At 44.7% G+C, this 26,976-nt stretch overlaps 1 protein-coding gene across 2 annotated transcripts in view; it reads left to right on the forward strand.

Moving 5' to 3' along the window:
- LOC133351427 (CD109 antigen-like) overlaps nucleotides 1–26,976 on the forward strand; it is a 93,786-nt gene that overhangs the window by 7,819 nt on the left and 58,991 nt on the right. For both annotated transcript variants that reach the window (XM_061566625.1, XM_061566627.1), the window contains 11 exons: nucleotides 4,440–4,468; nucleotides 4,892–5,110; nucleotides 5,365–5,493; nucleotides 6,383–6,428; nucleotides 7,794–7,872; nucleotides 9,558–9,645; nucleotides 11,852–11,969; nucleotides 13,386–13,492; nucleotides 14,605–14,835; nucleotides 20,740–20,841; nucleotides 21,211–21,276. In XM_061566625.1, the coding sequence (XP_061422609.1) occupies nucleotides 4,440–4,468; nucleotides 4,892–5,110; nucleotides 5,365–5,493; nucleotides 6,383–6,428; nucleotides 7,794–7,872; nucleotides 9,558–9,645; nucleotides 11,852–11,969; nucleotides 13,386–13,492; nucleotides 14,605–14,835; nucleotides 20,740–20,841; nucleotides 21,211–21,276 (1,214 nt within the window). The remainder of the gene's footprint in view (nucleotides 1–4,439; nucleotides 4,469–4,891; nucleotides 5,111–5,364; nucleotides 5,494–6,382; nucleotides 6,429–7,793; nucleotides 7,873–9,557; nucleotides 9,646–11,851; nucleotides 11,970–13,385; nucleotides 13,493–14,604; nucleotides 14,836–20,739; nucleotides 20,842–21,210; nucleotides 21,277–26,976) is intronic.

Consider the following 26,976-nt stretch of genomic DNA (forward strand, 5'->3'; position numbering starts at 1 on the left):
GTCATTGCCGCTGCATGAGCCACATGAGGTGGAGGGGGGGAAGACGATACCAACCCCACCTGCAAACGATAATGATATGTTCACTTGCAACCTTCATAAAGTAGCTTAGACCAAATTTTTGGTTCTTTCGGTAAAGTCACGTAGATAGAAAAGAAATTAAAAGATAATAAAATAAAATTTAATAAAAATTTAAAATTAAAATAATACATAGAAAATAATAATTTATTTTAATTATTATTTGTATTTTTTATGTTATTTAATTTTATTATCTTTTTCTTTTCTTGTCTATCTACGTGACTTTACCAAAAGAACCAATAATATGAATTCCTGCAGTCACGAAAGTTTCAAGTAAAAATTTTGCTTAGACCAGGCTCTTGTGGTTTTTGAATTGTGTCATAGAGGGATGCTCACCACCGCAATGGAAGTATGGCAGGCGCATCTTACAGATGACCAGCCGATGGTCAGTCGGCAGATCAGCTCCATGGTAGTTTCTGGTATCAAGGACATGGGCCCGCTTTCACTGTTCAGTAACTTTATAGTCCAGCAGATGTTCTTGCTTTAAACTGGCAAGCATCCATAATGTTACGTGCATTTGCTGATGCTGGAACAGTGGGTTGTTGATTACAAGCCCATTGGCTGTATAGAAGCCTAGCAGCATCCTACCGTTGTTAGAGTTTATCTGGCCTTTGCCTTCCAATCACTCTACCCAGGTGCCTATGTCATGACCCAATCAGGCATTCAAGTAACCCAACAAGATTACTCTATTCTAAAAGGCAACTTTAGCTGCCTTATACATCACATAAGGCATCTGACTTCTCAGCGTTTCCTGCTTCCCACCACTAATGTTCGTTCATCTTCAGAGGGGGCATAAGCCACCACCACCATTCCTTACCTACTGTTGATGGGGAGATGAACCCATAAGAGCTTGGGACTCACAGCTTCCCACACCTCGATTTCATGCTCCCACACCCCCTTTATTATTTTGTTCAAAAGAAGAGCTACTTCCTATTTGGTAATTCCTACCCCTCCTGGTGACTGGAGCCAGAACCAGTTCACATGTATTCCAGAGATCAAGTTGGTACCTGTCCAGCGGCCAATAGAGGGATGGCAGCCTCCCCTGCGCAGTGAGCATTTGCGCATTCCACGTGGCCAACCTCAGCGATTTTCTATTTTTAAATCCTTTATATTAAGTTCGCATGCTTGCGTGCTTGCTTGCTTAGGACCGTGCAAATCTTTCGGTCGTTTTTTAACCCACTTCCCGTGATCCAATCGAGCTGACATTTTCCACACAGACTCGTTGTGCCAGACAATTAATGTTCGTGAAAAAAAATTCCCTAAATTTTACACTTTTTAGGCAAAAAAAATGTATTTTACATATATTCAAATAGAACTCATTCTTGGCTTTGGTTGAACGTCACAGTATAAGAGCCCAGAGCGTAACCCATCCACAGGCCGTGGCGGAGTAGCGCAGTTGGTAGCGCCCTCGCTTCCCATGCCAAAGGTCGCGGGATTGATCCCCGCGTCCTCCACAGGCGAATATATTTTTAAATCCTTTATATTAAGTTCGCTGCCACGCAAATAAAGGATTTATAGTGAGAAACTTTACTTTTACGGGTTATACTTATATTCTTGAGGAACCCTGAGGGGCAGAGGATACAGTTTGGCTCCGCCAATTGAGGTTTTTCCAAAATACGTCATGGACGCCTATTTCCCCACAGTTTACAGCACAATCTTATTTTGGTATTTTCCACGTTAATAGGTAAGGTATGTATGAATGTTGAACGTATTTCGCACCATAGTCAACTATGTTAGTTGGAGGTAATTCATCTGGAGGGGTTACCAGCCCCTAGCACAAACTTTAGAGCACAGACAGGCTTAAATACATAATCTGACACGAAGCAACACACATACACAGCGAGACGAATGTATAAATTAACACGGACATGAAATACTGTACACATGCGCTTACATTTTTTACTGTGTCAAAAATATTAATGGGAAAAAAATTAATGATCCCTACATTTTTAAATCTATTTACCTTGACAGATATATACATGGTCTCTGAAAAGTCACTCCCTAGTTTGAAAGCATAATCACTCCAAGAGTAATGTAGATAGTGTAACCATCTTGCCATTAATTACAAGCTCAACCATTACCATTTATTTCGATTTAAAGCTTTCGTGACTGCAGGGATTCATCTTCTTGGTTCTTTCGGTAAAGTCACGTAGAATGGAAATAATAAAATAATAAAAATAAAACATAATAAAATAATTCTCACGACGTTTCGGCCACAACGCAAGCAGCCGTCCTCAGGTGAAGAACAGGTCTGTCAGAAAGACAGCATCTGAATGAACACCACCAAGCTTGGCAGCATATATTTAAGCTGGGTTGGAGGGGGAAGAGCGCCTTGACAAAGGAATTTGCATATCAAGAGGAATTTAGCATATTTATGGGAAATGCAGGTATGTGATTAGCACTACTTATGCCCGTGCATTATGCAGGATTAGCAGCATCAAAGGGAGGGGATATGGGAAATGCAAGTATGTGATTAGTACTACTTATGCCCATGCATTATGCAGGATTAGCAGCATCAAAGGGAGGGGATAGGGGTAGCATTAATAAAGGGAAGGAGTGTTAATAGTATGTAGCTGCAGTTACTAAAACCACCACGTAAACAACTAAAGTATAAACTACATAGTATCATCAGTAGTCTAAATATACTCTACAATAAGCTGAGTTACTAACAGTAAGTAATACATTACAATTCTACGTCGTAAAAATATAATATGCTTCCATCTAAACTGTATTCTCTTACATCACACGAGTCTACACCGTACTATATACTGCCATAGACAAACCCAACATTAAATTATATACTGTATTGCTATAAACCACCCTAAACCTTATACATTGTAATATTACACTATGTATTATTCTACCCACCCTAATGTATATCACACTGCTGTATATTCACTGTACAATTACGATACTATATATTACTTTGTACATTCTTTGCTCCGCTGCAAGTTTCCCTTCACTACTCTCCCATTGACATATTTCGTTGCTTCCTCTTAGTATCTTTCACACGACGGTCAATGGTACAGTGTATAATAACAAATAGTATAAAATGTATATGCTTAATACAATGTACAAAGTAATATATAGTATCGCAATTGTATAGTGAATATACAGCAGTGTGATATACATTAGGGTGGGTAGAATAATACATAGTGTAATATTACAATGTATAGTCGACGGTATAGGGTGGTTTATAGCAATACAGTATATAATTTAATGTTGGGTTTGTCTATGGCAGTATATAGTATGGTGTAGACTCGTGTGATGTAAGAGAATACAGTTTAGATGGAAGCATATTATATTTTTTACCACGTAGAATTGTAATGTATTACTTACTGTTAATAACTCAGCTTATTGTAGAGTATATTTAGTATACTGATGATACTATGTAGTTTATACTTTAGTTGTTTACGTGGTGGTTTTAGCTACTGCAGCTACATACTATTAACACTCCTTCCCTTTATTAATGCTACCCCTATCCCCTCCTTTTCATGCTGCTAATCCTGCATAATGCACGGGCATAAGTAGTACTAATCACATACTTGCATTTCCCATATCCCCTCCCTTTGATGCTGCTAATCCTGCATAATGCACGGGCATAAGTAGTACTAATCACATACCTGCATTTCCCATAAATATGCTAAATTCTTCTTGATATGCAAATTCCTTTGTCAAGGCGCTCTTCCCCCTCCAACCCAGCTTAAATATACGCTGCCAAGCCTGGTGGTGTTCATTCAGACGCTGTCTTTCTGACAGACCTGTTCTTCACCTGAGGACAGCTGCTTGCGTTGTGGCCGAAACGTCGTGAGAATTATTTTATTATGTTTTATTTTTATTATTTTATTATTTCCATTCTACATGACTTTACCGAAAGAACCAAGAAGACATTACCATTTATTTGAGCTCCATCACATTTTTTTATTAAATGTTCGTACATGGCTTGATGATCATTTTCTCAGTCAATGGATAGGCCGTAGAGGGCCAACATAATGGCCTGCTAGAAGTCCTGATTTAACATTTTGTGACTTCTTTCTGTGCGGTTGGGCCAAAGAAGAAGTTTACAAATCGCAAACAAGGACCATTCATGAATTAGAGATACAAATTTGTGAGGTGCTATGTAACATGCCAGACAATTTTTTGTATGAATTTGCCCAAAATGTACCTTTAAGGTTACAGAAGTGTGTTGACAATGCTGGCACCTATGTTGAATTTTAAGTTTGTATATAAATGCTAATAAATAATGTATAAATTAGTAAAATACATGTATTAATATCTTATTTAGTTTTGGAGGAATGAAGGAATACTACTTTAAAAATCGGATGAAACGACTTCATGAGTATTCTTATTTTCTTACATTTCAGGCACAACGACTATGGTCACCTTTCCAACTGTAAGTTTAAAACAATATTTTTCCAACAAAAAATGGAATGAGAGTAACATATGTGAAATCTGTGAATGTAATGGTGCCCGGGGAATGGCTCATGTCACATGCAGGAGCATACTGTCCAAGATGCTCCCAAGAATGACGAGATGTATTGTTGCACTGAATCATTGTTTAGGCTCTACTCTTAAAAAACAGGAGTATGAATCCAGCTGCTAGAATATTATATTTTCTTTTTAATCGTTAATTTGAACTTAAACCTAAGAAAAGTTAAATCTTGATTTAAAGCTTTCGTGACTGCAGGAATTCATACTCTTTGGGTTTTTCTACGTGACCTTACCGAAAGACCCAAAGAGTATGACTAAGCAAAGTTAAACAAAAATCACGTAGATTACCATGTTTGTACTGATCAGTTTAATGTCTGTGTTTCAGATGCTGAATAGTGATTGGTTCATGATGAACCTGGTGGGCAAGTCTGAAAACCAAGAGCTCTTCAACACGCCACTGTATACTGGATATTATCATTGGTTAAACATCATTATTCAAAGTGATCGATATTTCTATCAGCCGGGTCAGACAGTTCAGTGTATATTATTTGGTGTCCATGGCAATCGCTTGCCTTACTTGGGACGCTTTAACATCTCTCTGCAGGTTTGTTATTCTCTGAGCTGACGTAATTGTAGTTATAAACATAACCTTGCGTGTAAAGGACATGCACTTGTTCATTTTATACATATTGCTTCCATATATCCAATTATTATCATGTTTTAATTGCACCATTCTGGAATGTAATCATTAAATGACCAATTTTTTTATTTAATAATCCATTGTTTAGGCAAGTAACATTGGCTAATGTGTATATAAGGGCTCACTTGGCTAACTGTGCTGATGCTACTGGTCTTCAGAGTTCTTTTGGGGACGTAAAGAAGACCTGGCAGAATGTGCAGGGAGAGAACGGCGTCGTGTCACTGCAGTACTCACTGTCTGAGACGGCGCCAGAAGGATACTGGTATCTGCAGGTGGAGGCAGAAGAGGTAAGAAATTATTGATACCAACTCCCGCTTTCCTTTTGTGAAAAGTCCTACAAAATTCAATGAGGGAAGGGCATGCCGATTTTAAACCGCTCTTAATAAGTGACGTCGTATCTGAAGGTAACCCAGCAGAATAAAAAATGTCTCCAGATTTGTTTTACTACTAAAAATAGAGGCTCATAATACTGGTCATCAAAGCTCAGTCTTTAGTTTATTCCTGTTGGAGGGGGTGGACACAACAAGGTTGTTCAGGTCATGCTCTGCTAATTAAAAAATAAATCCCACCCGTTAGAGAGGACTTTGAGCTGTTTCTACCGTTTACAATATCAGGGACATCCAAGTGTAAGGAAAGCCGTATGTCTATAATGTTCCTGATATACTGTCTCCTGTAAATTTCCATACCAAAATTCGACTATTTTTCTGAAACAGTTAAGCTACTTATACATGATCGGAGGCCCTACATTATGTCCCAACGCTGCAACACTGCTGCAGCTGTGAGTCAGAAACTAAGGATAACAATGTTCCTATTATGTACATATAGTAACCTATAAATACCTTTGAAAATGCATAAAATGTGTTCCATATTGGGTAAATGTTGTGTCATGGCATGGCCATCAAAGTCAAATAATCTTATTAAAAAAGTGCATGAATATACTCTCATAACTAAGGGTTGTAGTAGAAATATTGTAAATTTGTCATAATCCAGAGTCCTTTACCATGAGGTGTTCTCGCAACATTTGGGACAGGTTCACCTGGAAGGTTGAAGCCAGAATACCTCTATTTGTGCTGTGTTCACAATGTTGCTTACAGTAGCTTTAACAATTAAAAACGAATATTGGAAGGGTCTAGCTGTGTAAATATGTTTTATTCTGATCATTTGTTTCTTTTAAAGCACGAAACTAATGGCTACTGGCATGCATTTGAAGTCAGAAACTATGGTGAGTACTGCAACATTTTAATAATGTATTACCAATCGCAAGCTTCCTATTTTGATGTACAGATTATAATAATCTCAACATGTTTGAGCACAGCTACTTCAGCCTCAGATTATTCCATTAATTTTACTCATGGAACGTTTAGACTTGAGATACCAACCAAATACAATACATACGGTGGTTATTAAATATGTGTTGGCAAACAAACACACTTTTTGTCATTGCACCTTAAATTTTGATTGCTTCAGATACCACTCCAGAAAAAGTGCAAATGTCTCTGGCAATAGCTCTTCGTATTTATGCATACAGTAGTTGGGGATTAATTCATGTGTACTAATATATATGTATATATTATAACGTGGTGATATGAACCTTATGGCGGGACTCCGGGGTCCCGAATAAACGGAATTCAAAATGGTAATTAATTTATTTTTGGCGACTCCGTCCAACCGTGCACATACTGTAGACGCCGCGACCCAACTGGCGCGGATCATTCTGTTGTCATGGCGTCCAAGCGCAGTGAGGACGAATGCGCAGAAGAAACAAAACTTTGAAACTTTGATTAGCGCATCATGTAGAGCTCGTCGAGAGGAATAGATTGCCGTATCGTTTGCCTTCAACAGACATAAAATGACGTAGCAACGCAGTTTATGCGAGAGCCGGGGGCTTATGGGACCCCGGGGCCCCGCCATAAGGTTCATATATAAAAAAAACAACTATTTCAAAGGGTCTTGGCTTTGGATATTTGAATAATTGAATTTTAAGTATGTATGAATGTTGAACTTCTTTCACACCGTACATACCCAACCGTGCTAATCGAAGAATTTGGCATTTCTGAGAAAACACACAATCGAGAGGATAAGACTCAAAGGTTCAGAATGATGGGTTGTCCACGCAATTAATACATGGCTACTTATGATGGTGATTAGATACCGTCACAGAATATCCGTAGACAATAATTTGCTGAAGGAATTATAAAACTAGCTTAAAGATGCTTTTATGAATCCAATACCATTAATTTGACACCCTGTACCAACCACCCTGTCTTACCGTGTGCATTGCCTCCTGTTTGTTAAATGTTACTTTTTATATTTAATGTAGGAGAGTTTGTGATTTGTTTATGAAGGGAATCATGTGTAATGTTGCATTTCCTGCAGGAGATCAAGTTTGCTGGAATGGCATATATTGTTTCTTGCATCATATATTTTAATATATTTGCGGACTTTAATGCGTTGGTATACCATATGCAATACAAATATTTCTGCTTTAAAGCACAAACACGCCTACTGAATCAATGTATATACTTTAGTCTTCCAAAGTGTTTTACTATATTTCTGACATACATGCTTCTTCTCTGGAAATCTTTAGTGGATATTGTGCTCATTGACGTCCCACGCTACTTCGATCTCAGTAGAAGTGACGACCTCTCTGGAGTAATATCTGCATGGTAAGTTCACATATTACATAACTCTCAAGGCTGATGCATGAGCAATAATTCTCAGTCTCGCAGTACCACAGAGATATTTCACAGGACTAAGAAATTGCTCCCCATCCCAAAAAAACGGTTTTAATTTCCCTATATTTCCCCTTATTACTGAACAAAAAATTCTAGACACAAGGGTGTCCAAACTTCGTATGCTGGAGGCTAGGCACAGTGACACAATAACAGCAAGGGCAGTGAAATGGCCTAGTAGTAGCGAATTTCCTGCTTGGTGCAGAGGTTTACTGTTCTAATCCAGCAGCCACCCTTGAACTTCTAACTTGAACTTCTTTCACACCGTACATATACAACAGTCCTAATCGGAAGTATTAACCCTGGTTATTACTGTTGGTGTAATAACGCACCATCTGCTTTATAATAATGTGTGCGGTCTGCTTTACAGTGGATGTTCAAGATAATCTAACGTAATTTGCAAGAGTAGGCCATACAATTGTGTGCTGGGACCATGGTCCACATTTGCCTACAAATGAATTAATTGGGATTATACAAATGATAAATATTTGCCCCCTACTGGCAAACTGATGCCTGTTTGTAGGCCAGGTGCTGGGTCACATTGTGTCCACAGGGACATCTGCAAATGTGGGCACCTTTTCCAAAGACTGAAAGGAGATGTGATTTACAGCCCTTTGATATGAGGGCTGTAAATGAGAAATAGGGCTCTCAAGAGATAGCACTGATACTATTTCTCCAATCCTGGGTGAGATGAAGCACAACTCCCTGACTTTCATCAGAAAGCTTCTGATTGAGATCTGCCTACACTGGCACAAAGCATGGCAGATCGATAAACAATGGGGCTGGCATGGAGCCCATGGCATAGATGGTGGGAAAGGTCCAAGTGGATTCCAACATTAGATATGGCAGAATAGCTAACGTTTGGCTTCAGGACTGGCCAACCAGACTTAAATGAAAGATTCATTTGAAAAACTCATGAAAGTTGTGTGTTAAAACCTTTGTTACACTCCATTTAAACAATGCAAAAATCTGAATATCATGCAAGAGAATCTGATCTCAGAAAATGTAATACAGCATGTTTAATTAAGATGGACCCGAATCGCTAAATCTCTGCAATCACAAACCGCCCATGAATGGATCTCTTACCACTTGAAAGGGCGGGGCATAGAGTTTCAAATGATTACCGCTAGATGCCTCTCCTAGCACAAAATCAGCCCCTAGCCTCAGTCATTCGCAAGATGGCGACCCCGCAACACAAGTCGTTTTGCGTTCTACAGTTCAGCAAAACTGAATCCGTAATTGCGGTGCAGCGTGCGTTTCAACGGCGTTTTGGCATTGATCCGCCAATGTCAAAGAGCATTCGTCGTTGGCACCGACAATTTGAGGTAACAGGCTGTTTATGTAAGGGGAAGAGCACAGAAAACGTGAGAAGAGAGGTGTTTGGGACGAATTCAACTATCGTCTCGATGTTGTCCATACAACAGGTGGAGGGCACATAGAGCATTTATAAAATGGTTAGTAAAACTTGATAACTCATTAAACCGTTTGTAACTTTTTGTGTAATTGTAACATGTTGCCATCGGGAAATATACTGCTTTGAAATTGGGTCCATCTTTTTAAATACCCTATATTTATGTAAAAATTTGTAAATGACATAAAGTGTTTATGAACATGCTTAGGTACCAGGGCAAGACCTTCAAAGGCACAGCAACTGTCACCATTGGTCCATATTACAACTCTAATGCATGGATTACAAAGGATGTGAATGTAAGAAAAACATAATTGCAATCTAAACCTTTACATAAACACAAAGTATTTCTTGAGGTCTCCTTTGCTCCAACATGTATATGGATAAGGTGTTCATTTTGATGACTGTAAGCCACTCATGCAAATGAGGCAATCTTGGTCTAATAGCGCTGGCTGCTAATGGAAAGTGGTAACGCAGTGTACGGCAGTATACACGTCAGCAGACGACAGTATATATGGGGGGAAGACAACTAAGGGAGAGTTCATGGAGGGGTCCATCTGTAAGCCCCGGGAACCTGATAGTAAGTTCCAGAAAGGGGGCGTGGCCAGGGCGGAGCAAGACCATGCCGGGAGCATAAGAGGGAGCCCTGAGCGAGAGTTCGGGGCTGTTGCTGGAAGTGGATCACCTCACCGTGCTGTTTCGCCACCATCATCGCCGCCATCTTCACCATCATCATCGCCGCCTTCACCATCACTGGGTGCAGCTAGCTAGACATCCTGCCAATTGTTCTAGCTCGAAAGTGCCTCCGACAATAGACGGTTGTATGTACAATATATATAGTGTGCACCCAAGTAGGGTGCGTTTAGACCCATTGTGTGCAAGAATAAATGAAGATGCCTCCAATTACAGTCTCCGAACTGCGTCACTACACTTGTTTAAACAAAATCAACGTGAAACTTGGACAAATTAAGAATATTAATTGGCAACACTATTGTTTTTCGATCCTATGCTGGAATTGTTTTACCATTTATATGCGCAAAAAAGACAAAGACCCCCCGTATAATCTTAACAAACTGTAGGGGCAAGTGCTGTTAGTGAGCACCTATGAAGGCCGGAATGGTACACGAGGGGGTGGGTGGCCAGCATCACGCCCGACCGCCTTTGTCTCCCCAGTGGCGATGTTTAGACACCACACCAGGTACTCATTTGAGGCTGAGTCGACATAGGGGAGGCCCAAGACCAGTTCAGAAAATAGTCACTGGTGTTGAGCAGGTATCGCACTCGGGTGGCCTGGTTCGTAACGCAGTGCGCTAACCGCTACACTACTGCTCCCCACTATATGCACATCATCACTTAACACCAACAACAACCACCGTTCTCCACTAAGTAGCGATGTGCCAAAAAGAAGCTGCTTAGGCATGCAGTGACTCGGCATGCAGGCTACATGACCCAGCCAAGGCAGCCTCACCTGTCAGAGGACCTCACTGATGGGACTTTCCAAATGTTTAAAGGTTTTGTTAACTCCTCACACAATCCAGTCTTTTTAAACCGATGATGGATCATAGGCAAGCCAGCATAAATGTTTCAACCCAGCACAGATGTTCCTTGAAATCGGTTAACATTTCACAAGCATATAGAAGAGAGTGAATAAATGTGTTAAATACGATTCTGAGCGAAGTATGGAGTGATATGACAGGTAGCTTCTACACAGCGTTATGCAGCTGATGAAAATATGCCGCTTGACTAATTCAGAGGGAGACCTTCGCTGACAAACTAGAGCTAGTCATAAGCACACTGCCCAGGTAGCAAAACTTCTCCATTCTTACAAAGAGTGAATTATTTAAAATACTTAGGGACAACCATCACATACAATGAAAGATCTGACAACGAAGTTAAAACCAGAATAGCTGCTGCAACCAGAAGCCTAGTAAACCTCTAAAGTACATGGAAAATACAATTATATCAATCACATCTAAAAACTGACTGCTACGAGTGATAGTTATTTCTACAGTGCTGCCAAGCAGGGACACTTTAATACAGAGACAAAACAAGATATAAGCATTTGAGATAAAAGTCTTAGACGACTATGAGAAATACCACACAGAATATTGCGCAAAAATATCAGTTCTATCACAAAATATTCGTTGATAAGATTAAAGAAAACTGCAATAGACATGTTATGCTGAAAGAGGGGCTATCCAGAGCATGGGAGAAGTAAAATGAATGAGGATGACCCTATAATCAATCAGATGAACAATGTGATAACACAGTCTGATAAGTCAGTACAATGCCTAACAAAGACTTTGAAGGGCTGGCAAAAGTTTGACAATTGATGGCCAAGGCATCAGTGGTATCCTCACCACCATTATGGTTAAATGATAGGTGATGATGATTATGACTTTATTACCAAGCATTAAAATTTGCACTTATTTCACCATTCATTTCAGTAATATTGACTGGTAAAATAAAATACCTTTAAGCTATTTTTTATGTGACATTTTTCAGGTTGATGGAAATGGATACTTCACTTTCCGCCGGAGGGAGCTTATGCAGCTGTTTTCTGCCAATACCTCAGAAATACATGATTCAACAATCTCAGTCGTCATTACCGATGATGCAACAGGTATGTAGGTTGAACTTCTTTCGCGCCGTATGTAGCCAACCATGCTAATCGGAGGTGCATATATTTGTGATCCCATTGCACATATAGATTATTTGCTAAATAATTTGTTTGTGATTTTCTTCAACAATTCATCCACCAGTGAGGTGATGTAGTAACCTATAAAGTGCACAGAAAAAATGTGAATTTTAGTTGCATTGTGGATGCATATATGAGTTTGATCAACACAGAAATAATTTTTCATTAATAATGTATACATTGGTTATGGCCTAGGGTTTGTTTGTCAAACCTGCATTTAATGTGTCAATGGACAATGCTTAGTGTGTAAATATAAGGGTTTAATTGCTACCAAACAATGTAATGTCAAGATATTTTCAAGTATGACAATATTGTAGATATTTACTAAATTGTGTAGGTGTATCCATGGATAGTGGATAATTTTAAGTGACAAAAACAAGGAATATGATGTTATCCATACAATGGCTTTTATTACAAATTGGGCCCTATTCCATCATTCAAATCTATGCTGGATCAATGACTAATCAAGTCGTCTCAATCTACCATGAATCTATAATGTAACAATCCGACTAGCTCGTGCACATGTTCTGATCTCATCAAACTATTTCAACAAATGGTCAACCTCTGGGGTGTATTACCTCCTTGGCCATTAGTCTTGACGAAGTCATCATTTCCTCTGGTCAAGCCCACTTACTTTTTGTAACAGTCAAGATGATGTTATTGACGATGTTCTCTAATCCTACTCAACATTTCGTGTGAATATTTTCCGTCCACCAAGTTGCCAGCTGGATATTTACACTCAAATATATTCAAGCATATTAATCTCACCATATTTTGAGGACTGTATTTCAATCCAGTTCAAGACATTACCACGGCCATTGCCACTGATGCTACCACAGACTCGCTGCAACTTCCCTGCTTCATCTGCACAGTCATCTTCATGTTCCTGGTGCAACCTGCTCTTCTTGACAAATCTCAATGCTGTAATTCCACTTCATATTATGCACGTATATGTGTCTTACCCTTTCCCATTGGGAGATTCAGAATATCCCCTGTATGTATCCAAATGCACATGCCAGATTTATTTTTCTAGTTTGAGATGTGTTTCTTGTCAGCTTTAAGCAGGCGTTAATATCTGTGTCGCTGTATGATTTGGTGAGCTGAAATTTTACAAATCAACTAAAACGTGCCTCTAGCCTTTAAATATATGAATTGACATTCACCAAAGGTGAAAAATATAGTTTATTACTTAACCCCACTCATATATTCCAATGATATCACAACTTAAATATCTTTGTTTTGAATTTTAAACGGGTATTCAGTTATTTTATAAAGGTTGGCAGTTAAGATGACGTCGCATTTGTGCTGATATTCTGCTTGTTGTTGTTGTTGTTCTTAAAGGCATGAGAATGGAAAAAAACACCGGGGTTATTTTTTCAAAGAACAGAGTTGAAATTTATTTTCATGGGGATTGGAGATTCATTCCTGGTATTAACTTTAAAAGTAATGTAAGTATATTTTCAAGAATAGTATTTTATTATTTTAACTATTGTTAATGTGTTTCAAGAACTTTACTCACAATTGGAAGTTTTCAGGTTAACATTTATGTTTTGAGTCAATTCAATCTATTAAATCTCTGGGGGCAATAAAATAAGTACCCCTCTCTAAGAAGCTATAATGAAATCTAATATGTAGAATGGCTCTTGTCACAAGAATGTATAATGTCCACCGCTAGTTCAAGACAGCCATCATTGCTCAAATGAGCAATGCTGGCTATCACATTGCAATACTACAAACTATAAATAGAAGTTTCCGTGTTTTCTTGCAATGACAACTTACCCATAAACTCAGCTCTCAAAGTACCTCGCCACTGACTCAAGTTCCGATCCACCGTATGGTATCCCGCTGAATATCACCAAGTTCCAGAGAACGTGTGTTGGTGTAACCATCAACCTCATAAGAACATCAACAGGCTGCTGCACACATCTTTTTCATGAATTAAAATTAAAAGACAAGCCACATTGCAACTGTGGTGATGTAACCCAAACTATGGACCATATAGTAAACCACTGTAGTCTATGCTGCTTGAGTGGAGGAGTAGCGAAACTACACAAACTCTCTCCTGCAGCCCTCTCTTGGCTAGCAGACATATAAACATTTGGCAATTAACACATTACCATACGTGATAATATAATTGCTTATTGAGCAGAGAACCTTTGGTTATGACTTATTCATTTAATTTTTTCAATTTTTGTCTGAATAAAATTGACATGATTGAAAGTTACTTATTATTGTATTAAAATTAAACACTAATGACATAATTCTAGATTTGAAGCTTTCGTGACTGCAAGGATTCATATTCTTAGGTTTTTTCGGTAAAGTCACGTAGTTAAAAATTAAAATTAATAAAAGTAAAATAAAAATAAAATAAAAATCACGACGTTTCGGAGGCAACACAAGCTTCCGTCTTCAGGTGGAACCGTCACAGAACGAGTGCTGTATCTTGATACCGAAAAAACCTAAGAATACTAATGACATAATAAAAAAAATGTGGTGTATTGAAATGTAATTTCAAGAAGGAAATTTCAAGCTCTCATTATTTTTTTTGCATAATTTACAGATAAGACTTTATCTGGTAGATGGACTGCCACTCACTTCAAAAGACCGAGAGACAAAGCTTACAGTGTCAGTCAAACAGTACATATCATGTCTTGAGCAGATGAGTTGCCCTGGGATCAATAATGGATCTCAGATATTGGATCAAACTGATGCCAATTACACAGTGCCAACGAACGGAATTGTTTTCATCGATGTGCCAACTTCCAAAGAAGCAAATTTCCTGACTGTGGAGGTATGAACCATCCCAATGTATCAATAGTTAAATGTTAAAACGCAATGTAATCGAGGGGCTGTATTGTCTTGGTGTGGCCTTAAGATTGTTGTTGTTTTGCTGCATTGCCCAAAACTTGCATTTACTCTTGACAAATTTGCAGGTACAGCAGTCCCTCGGTTAACTTTTTAATCTGTTTTATGAAAACTGTTGTTAACCAAAATAACCGTTAGATCGAATATAGGAATTACATGTGTAATGCGAGCGTAAATTGGGTTGCTGCTGGGCTCTGGGCCAATCACACGGCCCGGGGTATTGGGGGCGGAGCCCGGTTTGGGGGGCTTTTGGGAGGGGCCGCCGTTCACCTCGGCTCCAATGGGAAGCGAGGTGAATGGAGGTGGAGCCAGCAGGGCAGTATGGGAAGGCCGGATCTGACGATCCGGAAGGGGAGGAGTCAGGGTCACGTGGGAGAGAGGATATAGAGGGGAGCCCGGAAGAGATTGGGGGAGTTGTTGGAGTGAAGAAGCGGGACCACGTTGGGTGGCCGCCGCGCCATAAGCCACGTGGCTGATGGGGCTTCGGCACACCGTCGGCCAGCGGTGTGCGGAGCGGGGAGGAGTGGAGCGACTGACGGGAGAGCGCGCGCGGGGCGTGCGCGAGAAGGAGCTGATGGGAGAGCACGTGCGGGGCACGCGCGAGGAGGAGCTAAAGGAGGAGCTAACGGAGTAGCGTGCAGGGCACGCGAGAAGAGCATGCGCGGCACACGAGAGGAGCGTGCGCAGCACGCGAGAGGAGCGTGCGGGGCACGCGAGAGGAGCGTGCGTGGCACGCGAGAGGAGACGCTGGTCCCTTGTCAGGACCAGCGGGGTGTGAGAACGAGTGGAGGAGCTGAGGAGGAAGCGCGTGCGCGGAGGAGACCAGCGGGGTGCGGAGAAAAAACTTGAATAAAAGACAAGCGGAGACCAGCAGTGCCTGACGGAGTCTTTTATTACACTGGAGTAGGAAGTGGACTTTTTCAAGGCAAAATAACATCGAGGAAGATGGCCGAGAACTTGAAAAAGCATAACCCACTTGTTACGTCTTCCGACGACGAAGAGACGGCCGCCGGCGCACGTCCTCCAGCGACCACGTGGCAGGCCACCGCCATCTTTAACATCGCGGCGGAGAGGCGGCCATGCGCTGCCATCTCGGAGGCGCCGCGTGGTGTGCATCCTGCTGCTGAGCAGCTGTTTTGCGGGAAGGAGCCACAAGGAGAGGACACCGATGCTGCTGCTGCCGGGGTGGGAGCACCCCCGTCCTGGCTTGTGTGCGAGACACCGGAGCAGTTGCGAGAGGACGCCGCGCTCACCGTCCGAGTTCTTCGAGGCGTCTCAAGTCACCACCCTGCCGTCCTCTGCTCGCTGCAGCCCCGGGCGAGTCGTGACGATATGCACCCGGCCCTAACACACACCTCACCCATCTTGCTTGTGCTGGGGTGCGATTGTTTGTTATGTCTCGAGCGTGCGGATCACGGGTCGGGCTGTGTGTGTGTGTGAGGATGGACTCGCTGTCTGCTTGTGTTTGCTCTGTGTCAAATAGTGTTTATGCGTTGCGGCATGGGGATGTTATCTTGATGGCGAAGTTAATTATTAATTCGGTTGCGTTGAGTGTCCCGCGCTGTTACCATCCCGTGGGTTGATGTGTGCGACGTGGTTATTTTGATGATTTTTTTTGCTGCAAGGTACGACAGGGTTAACGGTGTGTTGTCTGCCTGCAGCTCTGCTTGCGATTGTGCATAATGTACAACCTGTGTGTAACTTTGCTGCTTGTAATCGCGATATGCTGACTGCACATACTGTAGAGACTGTCTTTCTGTACGGATACGGTGTGCGGTGCATTGTTTTGACCATTGGGTTCGGGATTGTTACTAGTTGTGCGTACCTGTTCGGAAATTGGTCAATTCGTGGGGGACCCTAATTTTTGGTTGTATGGGTGTTCGTGCACACGAGATTGCATGTGTGTTCATAGGAAATTGCGAGTGTTGAGGGATGAGGGCGTTGTTGGTGGCTCTGCTGTCAAGGGTGTGTGGGGCCGTAAATTTCCGCCAAGTGGCGTCGCTCTTTCCGTTGATTGCGTGTGGCCAGGGGTTGCATTGCGAGTTGGTGTGTATGAGCAATGTGTCTTGGTCAACTATGGGTTAAAAATTCCCCCGATACGACTGATGTGCGCAGCGAGCTGTGGCTATGCGTCGTATCGATGGGGGTTGTTAAAACGTGACAGGGGATGTGTGTTGTGACCCCCAGCAAGGGGCAGCTGGGGTGCACACACGGGAAAAACTGCCGAAGTGGTCGCACGTTGGGCCGCCATTTTGGCTAGCGCGGGAAATCGCGGGGATGCGCTCGGCGCATGGGGCCGCCATTTTGAGCGCGCATGGCAAATCGCGGGGATGCGCTCGGCGCATGGGGCCGCCATTTTGAGCGCACGTGGGAAATTGTGGGGATGCGCTCGGCGCAGGGGGCCGCCATTTTGAGCGCGCGGGGAAAACCTCGGTGGGGCACTTCGCGCGTGCCGCCGCCATTTTCAGTATACACGTCGAGCCGCGGTGATGCGGTTATGGATATCATCCCTTGACTCTCGTGTTGCGCTCTAACTTGTGTGCGTGCATTGCGTGTTGTGCGCAATGCTGGCGTGTTGGCGCCCATCGGAGTAACAGGAGCATAGTGGCCCATGTCTGACTAAGGGGGGGCGTGTCATTGCACCAGCATTTTGGGACTGAGATGCTGGCTGGGTTCTATTCTGGGGCAAATATTTCACCAGTATACGCCTGCCATTGTTGAGTGGGTGATGCACGAGTTGTGGTCACATCGGCCTATGGCCGATGGCTGACCTGACAGCCCGGAGGCGAGACACTCCGTGGTATGTCTCAAACTAATGGGCCGTGTGCTCATATGGCTCGGGGAGTCGGGGTTCCGTCGTGCGGTGGCAGACTGTTAACCTGGTGGGCCGGGGGCTCACGAAATTCAGTTGTAGAGGTTCTGTTACGTTGCAGCGAACGGGGAGACCTGGCTAGCATGGGGCGGGGATTCCCCTTGCGGGTCCTCCAGTGGGAAGGGCAGCGGACTTGTTCCACTCTGGGTTATGACGTTATTGAATGTATAGGGGAACTAGTCCTGCAGATCCTATTCGGGGATATGGATATTGTGGGGGTTCAAGCGATTGGAATATGGCCTAGGTTAGCGGAATGCGACGGGTCCGGGGTGATTGCTAGGACGGCAGTGAGGACACATGCTGGACAGCGGGTTCAGTCTATTGGTGATTGTAAGCCAAAGTTGTTCAGAATGCATGTTGGGGAGTGTGACTCCATATCGTCAAGATATTGGCTAGGGAACATTGCCCCGTGGGGGGTCGATGGGGTCTGGCCTTGCCAAGGGATGAACCTTCCCTTGTCTGTAAAGCATCAGACTATAAGATGCTGGAGTGTGTCCACTGGTGATGGGATAGTACGGGATGGAGCGTGGCTGAGTCATTGCGATGTGCCATTGTCTCATCCCCGAAATTGCACTGGCCGAGTGGATGGCCAGTGGACGTTGCTGTGGTTGGGCGAAGGCAAATTAAATTTTGCCGCTGGGGAGCGTGGCTCTCTCCACCCGAGGGTGTGCAGCCGGGGGCTGTGTTGAGAGTGACAGTGGGTAGATGGTGTGTACGTGAGATGTCTGTGCTGGTCCTCAAGGGAGGACTGCTGATGGGCAAGAGCAGGAAAAATGTTGTTGTCATGTGTAAATAATATTTTTTAAGTTAAAATGTAGATGATTGCCCATCTATCGCGTCGATTTTGGGAATTTATTAGGTTTCTGCTTACGCGGGGCGGATTTCGATCATCTCCACTACCCTGGGGCCGGGTGGCTGTCGTGTACGGCATGCGGATGTGCGTTTCGTGGTGCTGTGCCTCAGGGGGTTGGGTTCTCCTTCTCGTCATAGATCTTCGGCGCCTGCCACACTGGGTGTCACCGGTTGTGCTAACCGGATGTGGACTTGAAGGGGGAGTGGAGCGCCTATTCGTCACTCCTGCTCTACCAGTTGTTCTCTGAAGTTGGACTTGAGCCAGGCAGATGGACCAGCAACACGGACACGCTCTAGACACCGCATTCCTGATTATGCGCATCTGCCGTTCTTGCGTGTCGGTTACCATTGTTGTGCATTGCTTTCCATTCCTTAATTCTTCTTGCTTGTTGCACGGAGGATGGGCCGGTGTTCCGTACCGGATCCAGATCCCTTCCCTTTCGTTAATTGTGTTTGTCGTTGTACTTTCCGTTGTGTCTGGGGTGATTCCTGATTGTGATGCCGTCGCTCGCATTATTTATCCTATTGCAGCCGGGACAGCTGGATTTTTCATCAGGGGGGGGGGGGGGTCATGTAATGCGAGCGTAAATGGGGTTGCTGCTGGGCTCTGGGCCAATCACACGGCCCGGGGTATTGGGGGCGGAGCCCGGTATGGGGGGCGTGTGGGAGGGGCCGCCGTTCACCTCGGCTCCAATGGGAAGCGAGGTGAATGGAGGTGGAGCCAGCAGGGCAGTATGGGAAGGCCGGATCTGATGATCCGGAAGGGGAGGAGTCAGGGTCACGTGGGAGAGAAAATATAGAGGGGAGCCCGGAAGAGATCGGGGGAGTTGTTGGAGTGAAGAAGCGGAACCACGTTGGGTGGCCGCCGCGCCATCAGCCACGTGGCTGATGCGGCTTCGGCACATCGTCGGCCAGCGGTGTGCGGAGCGAGGAGGAGCGGAGCGACTGACGGGAGAGCACATGCGGGGTGCGCGCGAGAAGGAGCTGACGGGAGAGCGCGTGCGGGGCGCGCGCGAGGAGGAGCTAACGGAGGAGCTAACGGAGGAGCTAACGGAGGAGCGTGCGGGGCACGCGAGAGGAGCGTGCGCGGCACGCGAGAGCGTGCGGGGCACGTGAGAGGAGCGTGCGTGGCACGCGAGAGGAGACGCTGGTCCCTTGTCAGGACCAGCGGGGTGTGAGGACGAGTGGAGGAGCTGAGGAGGAAGCACGTGCTGGGCGCGCGCGAGACGACGCTGGTCCGCGGAGGAGACCAGCGGGGTGCGGAGAAAGAACTTGAATAAAAGACAAGCGGAGACCAGTAGTGCCTGACGGAGTCTTTTATTACACATGTTAAAACATTAATCCGTTCCAATACGACCAGAAGTTGACATTTTTTACCTTAAAACATAGTTCATAAGGCTAATTGTTTTCCTACTCTTTTTCCTTTCGCGAATTCATTTTAGGGGCCATTTCAACCACTATTAATTCACTTATAAGTTGCAAAAATAAGTAAAAACCACGGAGTCTGCAAGAGAGCCGTTTCCACTGCCAAAACAGAAACCAATGTAAACAAAGCCAGCCGAGGTGTCAACGCTCATAAATGGGCATCGTTGGTTGGCTGAGGCATGCTCAGCCCACTAAACGAGCGCTCGTATTGGCTGAAATTGGCGCCTGCGTGCATAACGTAAACATACCGTTAATAAAAATTTAAACTTTATTCACAACTATAGGGTTCTATGGGAGGCGAAACGTGAACCGAAAAACCGCTAACCGATATCATTGTTAATGGAGGGACTACTCCATGTTTGTACTTCCACGCTCATATATATGTTTTGTGACTGGCTTAACTTTGATCTAAGTTACTCATGTAACCTTTATTATATTTCTTGTTGATGTAACTTTCTGACCTACCCGACTGGACATCTGTGAAAAGAGCTTCAAAACTCATCAGTTTCCTACAGTATGAATACATATTCTGATTCTGATTGTACAGGCAATCTTTCACTCATGTAAAAGTGACTTTGGCTTTGCTTAGAATTGACGTTGTCTAATGTGTCTGTTCATGGTGTATTTATTGTGCTGCATCTAACAGGGGATTTGTGTTTGTGTGCACGTGTTTACATCAAGGCACGATTTGGTGAAGTCGTTGTTTGTAATTCGATATCAGCATGGGTGAGTTTTCAAAATGGATCATTTTTGCACGTGACAGCCAGTGAAACCAATGTCAAGGTGAGAATCCTGAAACTTGACACCATCGATTGTGTCTATTTCTGTGTTGAATATGGAATGTTGCTTATGACTTGTCCTTAAAGAAAGGAATTCTGCAGTAGGTGTTCAAATCACACATAACCAGGTGGAGCATAAGTTACTTGCCCTGATAGAATCATAACAGACTCACACTATGTTCACAATATGTGTCATTACTAATTTACAGGGTGAGCAATTTACTCTTCTCCCTGCACAATCAAGCCTGATATTCCAAAAATAAACCCACAATTGTTTTCCTTCATGTACTCACGTGTTCAACATGTAAACTTACATAATATGTAAGTTTTTACAATCATTTCACCCTTTACAAACCTCTGATTTTTTCTTTAGGTTGGGAGCCCAGTTTCCTTCACATTAAAAAGCTCAGACAGCAGCATCACCAAAGTGTCTTACCAGGTAATGCTGTTTTGCACTCAAGCTACGTTTTTAGCTATAAGCAGGCAAATATTTCAATACTCTGTGATTTACAACAGAAATCTACCTTGGGCCAACACTACCTGTTACAAGAGCATGTTAGACACTTATTTCCTACTAGCGCAAAGTTCCCGGCGTCGCTCGGGGGAAAAATATATTTCAAAACTTTTCTTAAAAACATAACATATATACACAAATACTAAGCTATTGTGAAAGCCCGGCGTTCCATTTTCCTGTCCATTTGTCCAGCAATATAATTATAAGATGCTTGAAGAAGCCCTGAATGTAAAAGTAATAAAACGTGGCGGCTAAATAGTTTTCTAAAAGGTTTCTGAAAATTGTCGACCTTCCCCGCATAAAAAAATATATTTTACCCCCCCGTAGGCATTTATAACTACACACCCTGCATACAATCGAGTGAGTATTGAGTAGTGTCTAGTGACTGTAGCAGTATCTTATCTACTGACTACAGTAGTATCTACCGAGCCTACGGTCGTATCTATAGTAGTAACTACTGACTCTATAGCAGTATATAGTGACTAGCAGTATTTATTGACTGTAGTAGTATCTACTAACTCTACAGTAGTATCTACTGACTGAATAGTACTATCTACTGACACTATAGTAGCAACTAATGACTCTATAGTAGTATCCACTGACTATAGTATTCATTACTAACTCTACGATAGTATCCACTGGCTCTATCGTAGTATCTACTGACTGCAGTAGTATCTACGGACTCTGTCGTAGCATGCACCACCTCTATAGTTGTAACTACTGACAATAGTAGTATCCACTGGCTATACTAATAACTACTATAGTAATAAGTAATATTTAAAAACACTTTTTTAAAAACACGCTTTTATGAAATGTACTAGTAATGAAAGAACTCCACGACTCTAGGAAGTGGCCCCGAAGCTTGCCATAACGTAAGGGACCGTGGCCAATTACAACCAACGTCAGTTGACCGTGGACAATCAGACCCAAGCCGAAACATAACATATAAAAAAATATTTTAAAAAATGTTTAAAAAAATATATATATTTTTTTTATGATAGAATATATTATTGTCATCAGTATGGCATAAGTATACCAAGTTTGCAGTCGATACCACATTGGGAAGTGGGTTAAAATTGAGTTACAAGATTTGAGGATACAACAATGACGACGACAGACAGAGTGAGTTAAATGAAAGCGTGTAAAGCACACGATGACAGACCACCACAACTACCACCACCGCATGGTGGTAGTGGTGGTGTCATAGACTATTGTTAGTTCGTAGCGAGCAGCATTACCTATGAAGTATGGACACACAGACAGACACCAACACACAGACACCACACACACAGCCACCACAACAACAACCGACATTCGCAACTAAGTGGCAGTGACGTCGCCACGACGCTTGTGCCAGGCTATGTGCACCTTGAGGCCACGTGAAGTGTCGAACGCCTGCTGGCAGGAGGTCATGGGGCAAACCCAGGTGCCACGGGTCGACTGACTGAGATGACTGAGATGACTGACTGATGCACCACCTGTGTCCCCTACTGTACCAACTTGCTGTGCTTTAGCCACCCGTCACTCCACTCGTTGTTGTGAGCGTTGCTCCTCTGCCCTCCGTTGTTCTTGGAGGGCGACTGCCTCCAACTGCCCAGTAGCGTCCTTCACGAGCCTCCTCCACAGAGGCTGATCTTGACACCGCTGGTACCAGTCATCGGCAAGTCCACTCAGCTCCACATCCTCACGTACCACTTCACTCCATCTCTTCTCTAGCCAGTGCCACGCCTGTTTTGCCCCCTCGATCTGGCCAAACAAAAGCTGTTTAGGCATGCGGTGGCTGGGCATGTGGGCGACATGACCCAGCCAACACAACCTTGCCTGCCGGAGGAGCTCACCGATGGGAATTAGTCCAGATCTTTCAAGGATTTGTGAGTTCCTCACAAAATCTGGCCTGGTTCAACCCAGGATGGATCGTAGGCAGGCCAGCCTAAATGTTTCTAACCGGCGAAGTTGTTCCATTAGGGGGGTCCACGTTTTGCAAGCGTAGAGAAGGGAGGGGATGACTGTGGCCGAGAAGACCTGAAGCTTCGTGCGGAGCGAGAGACCAGGTAGCTTCCACACAGCGTTACGCAACCGATGAAAATATAATTCCGCTCGACTGATTCGGAGTGAGACCTCTGCTGTTAAACCGGAGCCGGTCATGATCACACTGCCAACGTATGGGAAACTCTCCACTCTCTCCACAACTGCCCTATCACCAATTGGAAGTTGTGTGGGTGGATTGTCCAATGGTACAAAATACCCAGGCAGGTGCTTAATTTTGGTGGAACTAATGGTATGGCCCCACCTCTTAGTGGCAAGCTCCAGGTTCAGCAGCAGCGCCTCCAACTCCTTCTCTGAGTGAGCAGCAATTACCAGATCATCGGCATACATAACATGGTTGAGCAATAGGGAGCCATCCCTTGACCGCACCCGGGCATCAATCAGCCTCCCATTGTATCTGTACCAGATGGAAATTCCTCCGGTACAGCTATTGAAGGTGGACATCCTTGTCGCACCCCAAGGTGTACAGGAAATGGTACCGACTACCGGCCACGTCGTTTTACCCGGGTCCGCTCGCCATCATGATGATCCTTAATGATCATGAACAGAGGGTCAGGGACTCCGAAAGCATGAAGAACAACCCAGAGCTCAGGCCTACTGATGGTATCATAGTCCTTGACCAGGTCAATAAAGCAGAGATGTAGGTCTTGTTGGAATTCCCTACACCTTTGCTGCAGCAGACGGACAGAAAATATGGCATCTGTGCAGGACCGCCATTTTCTGAAACCGCATTGGGGCTCCAAGCCTCTCCTCAGCGTGCCTAGCAAGGCGATGTTGAATAATCCTTGCCAGGACCTTTCCCGACACACTGAGGAGTGAGATGCCCCTGTAGTTGTTAGTCTGTGCGGTCCCCATTCTTAAAGAGGGGGACCACCAGGGCATCCTTCCATTCTTGCGGAACCCATCCAGTGGTCCAGACTGTTGGTATGATGTAATGTAGGGCAGTCTGTGCACAAACGCCACCCTCCCTCAGCATTTCGCTTGGTAGATCATCTCTGCCCGGTGCCTTTCCTGGTCTTAGACTCTGGATCGCCTTCAGTACTTCCTCAACAGATGCCACCTCAGCCAGCCACTCACAGGGGGTGACTTCTTCTTCCAATATTTGAGGCACTGCAGCCTCAGCAGGGTCATCACCACTTTGTCCCACGTTGTTTTCCAGGCTGAGGGATTTCCCCTCCCCCAGGACCTCACAGAAATGCTCAGCAAATCTGTGAAGCTGTTCCTGGGGATCGGAGATTGGATCACCGTTCTTTCCGCTAATGATGGTAATAGGTGTGGTGCTGCAGGTTACTTTTTTGATAGAATTAAAGAGTGATTTGTGATCGCGGGCCATTGAGGCATACTCCATCTCCTCAGCAACCCGCGACCACCACCCATCATTGCAGTGCCTCACAGCTCTCCAAACCTCCGAGCAAAGGCTGCAATAAGCGTCCTCATTCTCAGACGTGGGATGCTGTAGCTGATGAGAGTGGGCCTGTCGCTTTTTCTCAGCCAGCCTGAAAACCTCTTTTGTCAGCCAGGGTCTCTGGAGGAGATCTGGACCATGTACCCAAAGCAGCCATTGCAGCTGAATGAGCCACAGTCCTAAACCTCGCCCATTTCTCCTCGACATCAGGAGGAGTCGGGGACAATGCCAACCCCAGCCGCAAGCGATGATGAACTTCTCGCTTGCAACTTTCATCAGCTAGCTGAGACCATGCCACTATGAATTTGAATGGGGTCCTGGGTGTACACCCACCATCGGAGTGGAAGAATGGCAGGCACATCTTACAGATGACAAGTCGATGGTCAGTGGGCAGATCAGCTCCATGGTAGGTCCTGGTGTCAAGGACATGGGCCCGCATCCGCTGTTCCATCACTATGTAGTCGATTAGATGCTCTTGTTTGGACCTGGCGTGCATCCATGATGTTGTGTGGATGCGCCGATGCCAGAACAGCGTGTTGGTAATTACAAGCCCATGGGCTGCACAAAAATCTAGCAGCCTCCTGCGGTTGTAATTGAGCTGATCTGGCCCATGCCTTCCAATAACTCCAGACCAGGTGCCAGCATCATGACCAACTCGGGCATTGAAGTCACCCAACAGGATGACTCTATCCCGAGGGGCCACTTTAGGTAGCACCTGTGACAGGAGGTCATTGAAGGCATCTGACTCATCGGCCTTGCCTGCATCCCTCAACGGATGTTCGTCTTCCGTGGGGGCATAAGTAACCATGACCACCACTGCTCACCTCTGTTTGATGGGAAGGCGAGTCCAAAGTAGCCTGGGGCTTACAGCTTCCCACAACTCGCCGCCATGCTCCCACACCCCCTTCATTCTTGTGTTCACAAGAAGAGCCACTCACTGTGGTTTGGCAGTCTCCTGCCCCAAGTGGAGGACTGTCCACCCCTCATGGTGGCAGGAGCCAGAGCCGGTCCACTGGACCTCCTGAATACCACAGAGATCCAGGCGGTACTGGTCCAGCTCCCAACAGAGGAGTGGTAGCCTCTCCTCCGCAGTGAGCGTTCGAACATTCCACGTGGCCACACGTAGTGTTTTTTTGTTGTTTCTCGAGGAGCCCCGAGGGTAAGGATTCAGTCTCCTCGCTCCGCCAAATGGGGTATAGCCAGGAGACGTCATAGACGCCTGTCCACACGGGGCCTCCGGCATGAGCTTAGTGCATTTATTTTACTCGTAGTTTAGTGGTAATTAATTGAAGGTGGAGGGGATACCAGCCCCTCGCACCCATCCAGAGCCCCTATTTGGCCACTGTGGTGGTTACAGACGCCATGAGGGGAATGGCCAATTTAAGTTGGCCCTCCCTCCATGGCACGGCCAACCACAATGTTGCCATCCCGCACCACGAGGAGGTAGGGGGTTGTTTTTGCCGGACACACACACAGACACCACACACACACAGACACCACACACAGACAGACACCACATGAGTACCTACGAAGGTTGGAACTACACACATACAGACACCACACACAGACACACACAACAACAACAACCATTCGCCACTAAGTGGCGGTGACGTCACCACGATGCTTGTGCCAGGCCAAGTGCACCTTGAGGCCACGTGAAGTGTTGAACGCCCGCTGGCAGGAGGTTACGGGGCAGACCCAGGTGCCACGGGTCTACTGACCGAGATGACTGAGATGACTGAGATGACTGGCTGATGCACCACCTGTGCCCCCTACTGTACCAACTTGCTGTGCTTTAGCCACCCGGCGCTCCGCTCGTTGTTGTGAGCGTTGCTCCTCCGCCCTCCGTTGTTCTTGGAGGGCGACTGCCTCCAACTGCCCAGTAGCGTCCTTCACGAGCCTCCTCCACAGAGGCCGATCTTGATACCGCTGGTACCAGTCATCGGCAAGTCCACTCAGCTCCACGTCCTCCTGTACCACATCACTCCATCTTTTCTCTAGCCCGTGCCATGCCCGTTTAGCCCCCTCGATCCGGCCGAACAAAAGCTGTTTAGGCATGCGGTGGCTGGGCATGCGGGCTACATGACCCAGCCAACGCAGGCTTGCCTGCCGGAGGAGCTCACCGATGGGACTTTGCCCAGATCTTTCAAGGATTTGTGAGCTCCTCACACAAT

The sequence above is a fragment of the Lethenteron reissneri genome, chromosome 37, assembly GCF_015708825.2.
Source record: "Lethenteron reissneri isolate LAM-NWPU_2019-01 chromosome 37, ASM1570882v1, whole genome shotgun sequence".
Lineage (NCBI taxonomy): Eukaryota > Metazoa > Chordata > Hyperoartia > Petromyzontiformes > Petromyzontidae > Lethenteron > Lethenteron reissneri.